Below are 9,738 nucleotides of genomic sequence, written 5' to 3' on the forward strand. Positions count from 1 at the left end.
AGTTTTGCAGTAGCGCTAGTCTATATATCAGACCAATCTAAACTCATAAATTCTGACATTTCCCCCCATTTTTTCTATGTTCCTACAGCCAGATTTTTTAGAGCATACCCCATTTTTAATTCTTATACATAAACAACTCTGGGAAAAAAAATCATGCTTTTGTCCACCGTGTCCACAAGTAGGGCATTTTTGACGCTAACAGGCCAGACTATATAACAAAGGTCGGTGGAAATTCCCCGTGACTTAAACAGGCTGCATATAAAATTCTTTCACGATCATAATTCTGATATGCATAACTGTGTGTGGACATGGTGAAGGACTGAGACCAATAATCTTGTCTTTATATAGAACGAAATTAACTTCTGGAATTAACAGATATAGACAAAGGTGAGTGAAATATTCTTGTATTGTTTAAAGTGTAGGAATATCTTTCACACATTGAGAATTTGTTAGTAATTAGCAAGATGAAATAGTGGAGAGGAAATTCCCTTACAAGATGATTATAATACAATAACTTTTTGTCAACCCGGAAGTGAAAAATATTAAGTGGAATGAAACTGCTAGTGGACTTTTTGAATAATCAATTGGACAACATTTGTCTATAACATGTATTGTTCTGGGGTTTTTCCAAATAAATTTGTAACATTTCAGCATTACTCGGTATAAATTATACTTTACATTTATTGTTTGTAGGTTTTACATTTTGTATTGAGACCATATATTTCACTGGAAAATTTGTGCCATTTAGACTAGTTTTTGTTAACAACGTTATTGAGCAAAAGCATGAAAATAGTAAATACCGCCATTACCTAGAAAAGTCAAGTTATGGCGAATAATTTTACCAAACTTGAAACAATATGCACATGGTTCAGTTACCTTGGATTTCGTATGCAGATCTATTCTTAAAAGAAAATCACAAAATTGTACCTTTTCCTTATATTTTTATCGTTTGCAATAAGACATGAGTAAATGAATGAATAGATAGATAAACGCATGCCCCCATGCGTTTTCCTGCATGTGATGAATTGGTAATTATACATGTTTGCATGCCTTTACCCTGTTCATATTCAAATTTTCGGTTTCTCTTTAAAAAAAAACAAAACATGTATGTATATATAGTAATGTGAATGTCTTTTCTGGGCGAAATAGCGTAGGTCGCTTTGGTTGGGCGTTGCACCTAAACCATGTTTAATGCTTTGTTATACGTTTGTCGGAAATGCTCAATGTTTTCATAGTATATTTTCGACCCAGTAAACAAACACCCATGTACACTAAATTGCAAGACATAGGAATGTATTTTCGACTGCATGCCATTACCTTGTTCATTTTCTCAAATACAATGATGACATTCTCAGGGCTCCATTAAAGATAATTATAGCTCAGTTTTAAAAACGTGACTCTGTTTGGGAATCGTTGGGTTTTGGTTGGACGATGCTTTATAATGCTTTAATTGCATGCTTTCGGATTTTTTTTTGTTAAGCAATTTCCCGCGCGTTTAAAGTATTTTAAGCGCCATCGCCAAATTATACATAAGATTGATCTATTCGAATGACTCTACATTGTCTTTTATTCAAAGTGACAATTACCGCTTCTTCTAAAACATGTTTTGAAGGATGTTATATTGCGAACACCAGTCCTAATCTTGACTGGTATGGTCATTTCTCGGTTTGGTTGAGCGATAATATATTTTAATTGCATGTTTTGGGCTGTTTCAACGAATGTATGGAGGTAATTGTTTATGTACACCTGAATCCAGTTGGTATGGGCATTGCTCGGTTTTGGTGACTATATTCAGGTAGTCAACCAAGGCCGAGCAATGTCCTTAGGAATATAATGTTCCTTTCATCAATCTCGCGCTTTATCGCATGTTTTGGGGAAATGCTTTTGTGTTTCACAATTTCCCGCGTGTTTTCAGGCATTCTCCCTTTGGATATAATTGCAACTTACGAATTGTTTCGCTTGCATGCATTTACCCTGTTCATAACAACCACATTCTTAAGCAGTGCATTATAATTGGGGGTAATTAAAGTTTGAATGTAAAAGGCAGTATCGGTTGGTTTTGGGCTCCGCTCGGTTTTGGATGAGCGCCTCAAAATGTTATCCAGTGCTTTAAGTTATAATGTATTTTTTCTTGAAATGACTTTTCAACGATTTCCCGCGCGTGTTTTGATAAAATGTCATTATTGATGTACCATCGCCTATTTATCGATATACATTGCCTTGTTTGCATGCCTTTGTTGTTCACACTTATAAAATGGCAACAATGATCACTTTCTCTAAGCATGCATTTGGCCAGAACTCCAGATCCCAATTGTTATGGGTAGTGAAAATTGCATGCTTGGTTCTGGTCAAGCGATCGTTGCATAATTTTGTTTGTAAGCTTTTACCACATTCATTTACAAAAAAGAACAACAATGCCATTCCTAATAAGCATGAAAGTACCTTGTTCATATGTGAATACCAGACCCTGGTTAGTATGGGTATTCCTCGACTTTTTTTATCTCCGTTTTTTTTTTTTGTTGTTTGTTATTCATTGTTCAATACTTTGATGCATGTTTCTAATCGTACATTTGTTACACGCCTTTTTCCCGATTATGTCATAATAATGCATTCTCTAAACATACTTTGACTCAATTGAGATTGCTTTATTCAAATGTGAATGTTCGACCCTGACCGGTTTAAGTATAGCTTGTCTTTGGCTAAGCGACGCTCTTGTATTTTTCATTGCTTTCATGGAAGCTTTTAAAATGCTCATTGCCAATTTTCTCTTGTGTTTTCATGAATTTTAAAATTTAGACTGGCTGATTGGTATTGATTGGCCTGGTATAGCGTACTCTCCTTTGTTATGTATTTATTGCTCTGGTGTATATTTTTTTTTCATAGAAAATTGCCTGTTTGCATGTCTTTACCAAAATTAGCAACAGCAACAATTTTATCTATTTTCAATTGTACGTGGCAAAAATTATTGTCGCCTCTTTTCATGTCCACAATATGGATTTTGCTTATATTGATATGCTTAATCTTGTTATTTGCCAACCTGTATGGGGTTATCGTTATTTTTCATCATTTGCATTTCTTATATTGATTTTTTTCTTTGGGCATCTCTCCAGTAATTATCAATGATGTATGTTTACCATCTTTGCTCTCTGACGCGTTTGTCCGCTCTGCCTACGAAGATTTCTGCTAAATGCTGCCCTCTCTCGAACTTTTATGAATTCGTTATTTGTTTTTATGTGTTCGTGTTTCTATGTATCTCTGTTACTTATTTGTTCCCACACAGGACCTTTTATTTTAATTACTCTTCTTTTACCAACTCAATGCCGAAAGTAGTAGTGAATGTTGAGACACTAACTGTACTTCCGTGAATACTTTAACTGATATGCTGTTTTATTCCTTGAGTAATGATGACCTCTCCATTAATTTGAATACACATAATTCAAATGGCAACCCTCAGGCTAATTTGGCGTACAACCACTTTGTAGCAAACAACATCAATGCATCATCAGAACTTCTAGATTTTCACACTGATCATGACTTAATTCGCAATCCTTCATCAGAATACATCACTGAACTTCAATTCAAAAACACTAGTAAACAATTCTCCAAAGATATTTTTTCTTTATTACATTTAAACATAAGAAGCATAAATAAACATTTCGAAGAGTTCCAACTGCTTTTAGACAATAATTCATCTAGACATTCGTTTTCCATTATTGGACTTACAGAAACTTGGTTAACTGATGAATCCAATATTCCATTTGCATTAGATCAATATGATTTCGTTTTTAATAACAGGAAAGATAGACATGGCGGTGGTGTTGCGTTATATGTTTCCCACAATTATGAATACAAAATTCATGACGAAATCACTACTATGAATGAATATGTAGAGTCACTTTTTATCGAAATCAATGTCCTAAATTCCAAAAATATAATTGTAGGTGTTATATATAGACCACCAAATTCCAACCACAATGATTTTTTACTTTATCTTTCTAACTTAGTTAGAAATCCATTGTTGGTGAACAAAGATGTTTTTATATTAGGAGATTTTAATATCGATATATTGAAGCATGACAGCAACAATACTGCCCATGAATTTCTTGAAACATTTTTGACTTCTTCATATTTGCCATTAATATCAAAACCCACTCGCATTGCAGATCGCTCTGCAACCCTTATTGATAACATATTTTGTAACATCATGCCGTCTCCTGATTCTGAAATAATACTATCCGATCTGACAGATCATTTTCCCATTATGTCACATTTTCCCCTTAAAAATTCGTGTATTAATCCTTCCAAGCCATCAAGGCGGAGACCTACTCCCGAGAATCTTGCAAGATTGGGTGTTTCGTTAGAATCTGTTGACTGGTCGCCTATTTATAACAATAACGATGTAAACACATGCTTCAATAACTTTCTTAATATTTTTAACAGTGAATTAGACAAGCATATTCCAAAAGTAAAAGATAAACAAACTAACTACAAAAAATCACCGAGACTTCCTTGGATATCCAAAGCACTTTTGCGTTCAATCAACAGAAAAAACAGTTTATATTATAATTCCAAACTTAAAGGTACTCTTCAGGCAAAAACTAAATACACCACATATAAGAATAATTTAACTAAAACAATACGTTTGGCAAAGAAAAGATATTTTACTGATCAAATAATTCTGTATAAACACGACATTCAAAACACATGGAAAGTTCTTAAACAAGCCATGAATTTATCCAGTAACAAGTCCGATATAACTGAAATTAGGTCTAACGGTGATATTATTGGTGATCCTGAAAATATAGCTAATATTTTTAATGACTATTTTTCATCTATAGGAACTAACCTAGCTCGAGACATCCCCCCTTCAACAAAACACTTTCATGATTACCTAGGTACACCTAATTCTAGTTCAATATTTTTCACTCCCGTAGTCAAAAAAGATATTACTGACGTTGTATCTAATTTGAATAATAAAAAAAGTCCTGGTTATGATGATGTCAATAACTTTATTTTAAAAGGTATAATATCTGAAATTATCGATCCTTTGACATATATTTTTAACCTTTCTCTAACCTCCGGTCAAGTCCCTGATCTCATGAAAATTGCCAAGGTCATTCCATTGTACAAAAAGGGTGACAAGTTAAGTGTCAGTAATTATCGCCCAATTTCTTTATTATCATCCTTGTCAAAAATTTTAGAAAAAGTGGTTTATAGCAAAACAATTGATTTTTTTAAATCTCACAATATTTTTTCTAACTTTCAGTTTGGATTTAGAGAAAAACACAACACAGAACATGCACTATTGAATTTCGTTGATAAAGTGGCCCACGCTTTTGATAATTGCTCACATTTAGTCGGCATTTTTCTGGACTTCTCCAAGGCCTTCGACACCATTAACCATGATATCTTATTACATAAACTTTCTCATTATGGTGTGCGCGGGAAGGCCTTGGAGTGGTTCAGAAGCTACTTGTCCGACAGACGTCAATTTGTATCTTTGAATGGTCATGCATCCAACATGCAATACATTAATTGTGGAGTCCCGCAAGGCAGTCTGTTAGGCCCTTTATTATTTATCATTTATATTAATGACTTTTGTAAATCATCTGATATCCTTTCGTTCATTCTTTTTGCAGACGATTCTAATATATTTTATTCCCATAAAAATCCATATACCTTAGTAAATACTGTTAATAATGAACTTTTAAAAGTCACACAATGGATAAGATCCAACAAATTGTCTCTTAATCTACTTAAAACTAAATATATGCTATTTAGCAATTCCATTGATACACTTCCCATGGACATTGTTTTAGATGACACTAATTTAGAAAGTGTCACATTCATTAAATTTCTCGGTGTTACCGTTGATAATAAGCTTTCCTGGAAATACCACATAGATTGTATATGTAAGATTATTTCGCGAAATATTGGCATTATCAATAAACTAAAATATCATTTTTCGTCGTCATCACTTTTAATGCTATATTCTTCCCTGATCTTGCCTTACTTGAATTATGGGATACTTGCCTGGGGCAGCACCCACCAAACCATTTTAGATAGACTGTTATTACTGCAAAAGAAGTCCCTTCGTGTTATTCATAATTCAGCTTTTCGTTCACACACTGACCCACTATTTTTTGATAGCAAATTGCTGAAGATAAGCGACCTATACTTATTTCATTTAGGACAATTTATGTTTAAATTTGACAAAAACACACTTCCACGTGTATTTGATTCTATGTTTCCTCTTAATCGGTCTTTTCATAATTACCCTACTAGGCAATCTAACGAATTTCATTTACCCCGTTTTAGAACTTTATTGGCAAAGAGTACATTTATGTTCGATGGTCCTAGATTTTGGAACTCCCTCGACATTAACATAAAAAACAGCCCTTCCATACATTCTTTTAAAAGAAAACTGAAAAACTTCTTACTTCAATCCTACCGAGGTCTTCATTACTAATTCCCGCTTGTTATCATCTCCTCTCAGGCTTCAAGTTATGTTTTTGTCTTTATCATTTTGTTTTATCCTCTCTTTTCGGTCGTAATTTGTCCTGATTCTATTTTACGTTTATTCTACTTTTGTCGTCCTGTTTTGTTTTTTCTTTTTTCTTTTTATTATTTCTTCGTTTTGTCTTGTTCTGTGAGTTATCCTGTTCTTTTTCATCTATTCTGTAAATCTTCGTAGGCAAATAGCAACCATTGCGTCTCTCTCTCTCTCTCTCCTCTATTCTCTTCCTTTAGGGGGGTTCACATTATACAAGCGATGCTTTTGAGTGAATCCCCCATTTCCACAGATACTTTTCTTTCCAAAGTATTATAATTTTTTCTATAAAATATTTTGTATTTTTTTTATATGTTATCATTAATGTATTGTAAATATTTGTTAAAATGTATGAAAATGATTTGTATATTTGCTATTTCTGTTGGAAATAAAATCTGAATCTGAATCTGAATAGATAAGATGAATAAATAAATTAATACATAAATAGATAAATTTAACATAAGCATAAGATGGAATTGGTAACTGTTACATTGTAAACTATGTTTTATTTGAAGTGCCAATTGATCAATAATTGTAAGCTAATTTTATTTCAAAAAAATATCCAATGTTACAATGTATTGATAACAATTAGCATAAATCATTGATTGAGATAAACAACATTATACAAGTAATGTAACAATGCTGTCCCAAAGCCCCCTAATTCATTTATGAATCAATTTATTAATAATCTACCGTATCCAAAGAATTCCCTACTTTATTGTGATTTTACTAATACTAAATATTTACATGCTTTTATCACATGCATTATGCCTATCTCCTATTTCATTATCCTATGTTTTACCCGAAGCATCCGAAGTATGGATCGACCTCGATCCAATCGACCACCAGATGAACAGATTTTCGACACTATACCAATTCTAATTTCCTTCTAAAGAATGAATAAATCAAGAAATGTATACTGTCATACCCTTCTTCTGTTCTTTTCCAAATCGTGAGGTACGCTCCAGAGAGGAAAGAAGGTCATTGTTTTCCCTTCTCATGAATTAATTTGTTTATATTTTGTTTTGTGATTATGTAGAGTTCAGGTCATGGCTGAGGAATTAAAAGACACGATTGCTCAGAGTCTGGAGTGTCCTGTATGTCTGACTACCTTCACTGATCCCAAGATCCTGTCATGTTGCCACACCTACTGCAAGGTCTGTCTGGAAAAGCTCTTGGAATCCCGTGGTGATGATCAGATGATCCGATGCCCTGTCTGCAGAGCCGATACCCAGGTCCCAAATCAGGATGTCGGCCAACTACCGGCAAGCCTAGCTTTCAGGAATCTTATAGAGGACGTGAAAAATCACCATCAAATTTGCACGAATTGTGATTCCGAGGATAAGCACAAAGCTGTTGTCTACTGCCAAGACTGTGGCAACTATCTATGTACTACTTGCCACAATATGCACTCTCAGTGGAAAAACTTTGTCGATCATGAGATCATAGCCATGAGTGAGATCTCATCAGGAAAGGTGTCAATACGTAGATACCGGAAATGCAGGAAACATCCGAAAGAAGATGAAGAATGTTTCTGTTCTAATTGTAAGAGATTCACATGCTTCAGGTGTGCTGTTATGGAACATAAGGATCAAGGACACCAGGTCATCGAGTCAGCTGCTTATGAAAGTCATCACACGAAGACCATCGACGAGCTTAAATCCAAGGTGGAGAAGAAACAATCTTGCTTTCAGAATTACATCGATCTCATCGATGAACAGAAGAAGTGTGTGGATAATGCTACGAAGCTTTGCACAGATGACATCAACAAAGCATATGATGAAGCAGTTCGGCAGTTGACAGAGAAGAGAGAAATCCTTCTTGGTGAAGTCAAGGAAAAGACTAAAAGAGCAGAGAAAGCCCTTGAAGAAATGAAGACATCAGCTCGGCAGCGCATCAATCAGTTGACGACCATTGCTGAGATGGTAACCAATAGGAGAAATGCACCAGTAGACATGGATACTTTGGCTGTGTATGACACTTTATGTGAAGACCTACAAGAGGCCTTAAATCAGGAAAATCCTGATTATGAGCAGCCGAATAAAACATGCGGGAAGGCGAAAAGTTCAATTTTTGAGAGAAATGTTGGAAAGGACGGGTTAGGTCTCGGTAAAATTGTTAATGTAGTTGTAAAGAGCATAGCTTTGCCTACTAAAGATAGCATGAATGCCATGATAAACACACCAAATGGTAGGATGGCAGTAGGATGTAATCCAGGTGGCGTGAACATCTTCTCTTTTGATGGTCGTCTCCAGCAGACAGTCCTCAAGGATGTTAAGATTTTTGCATTAGGTTTCCTCTCTGATGGTCGATGTGTTGTAATGGATAAATCAAACACTTTAGCACTGTACACACCAGAGTTCATGAAGTTGGATGTGATGTTTGAGACTCTGAATAAAAATGAAGGTGGAGTTTCTGAACTCACTGTTGATAGTGATGATCTGATATATGTTAGCTACAGGAAACCTGAGAAGATCCTGGTGTTCTCATCAGCAGGTGGGAAGGCAATCAAGGAGATACCATGCCACGGATATGTGCCTTGGCAAATCACTTCCTACAATGATTCACTAATCATTAGTACAGGTGAAACAGTACGATTGATAGACAAAGAAGGTGATGTAAAACATACATTAACCAAAGCAAGTAAAACTTTCCTGTACGCTGCAGTGTCTCAAAGCAATGCAATCCTGATAGCCTCGGTGAAGTACGATGAAGGTTTGGTGAGCATCGATGAGTACGATGACGAGCTGAATCACATCCATAACCTCATTGATGAGCACAAGATTGAGAAGCCTGAGAGACTTTGGTATGTTCTCAAGCAGTACCGATCAGGAGAGATCGCCTTCTGCACTCCTGATAACCTCTATATTATGATCACATAAAAATCGTGGATGAAACCGCAAGAAATACGTCGTATGATAACATTGTATACAGCATTAAAATTGACTTTCTAGATGACATCAATTTCTTAATAGAATTCTTCAACTTTCCTAGAAAAAATAAAAATTATCAGTAACCGGCACTTTCGCCATGACTTTATTTTACGATGCTACCTATTAAGCTGATCAGAGGTGAATAGAATGTGGATATAAACTTTGACGTAATGGTTAAAAGTAGTCCAAGACATTATTCAATCACAATCTGTTTTCAGATGTCTCGGTATTTTCTTATCCAATCCCGATCAAATT

General features: G+C 34.9%; 1 protein-coding gene across 1 annotated transcript; it reads left to right on the forward strand.

Annotated features, from left to right (window-relative positions):
* Positions 1-281: 281 nt before the first annotated feature.
* LOC121408438 (tripartite motif-containing protein 2-like) lies at positions 282-9,512 on the forward strand. Its single transcript, XM_041599912.1, has 2 exons — positions 282-387; positions 7,590-9,512. Exon 2 carries the CDS (start codon positions 7,600-7,602, stop codon positions 9,430-9,432), a length of 1,833 nt encoding a protein of 610 aa, XP_041455846.1. The 5' UTR covers positions 282-387; positions 7,590-7,599; the 3' UTR covers positions 9,433-9,512.
* The last annotated feature ends 226 nt before the right edge of the window (positions 9,513-9,738 follow it).

Source organism: Lytechinus variegatus, chromosome 2 (genome assembly GCF_018143015.1).
Source record: "Lytechinus variegatus isolate NC3 chromosome 2, Lvar_3.0, whole genome shotgun sequence".
NCBI lineage: Eukaryota > Metazoa > Echinodermata > Echinoidea > Temnopleuroida > Toxopneustidae > Lytechinus > Lytechinus variegatus.

Bases quoted from the DNA above. Each gene is read 5' to 3' on its own strand.
- LOC121408438 (XM_041599912.1), top strand. From the start codon at position 7,600: ATGGCTGAGGAATTAAAAGACACGATTGCTCAGAGTCTGGAGTGTCCT.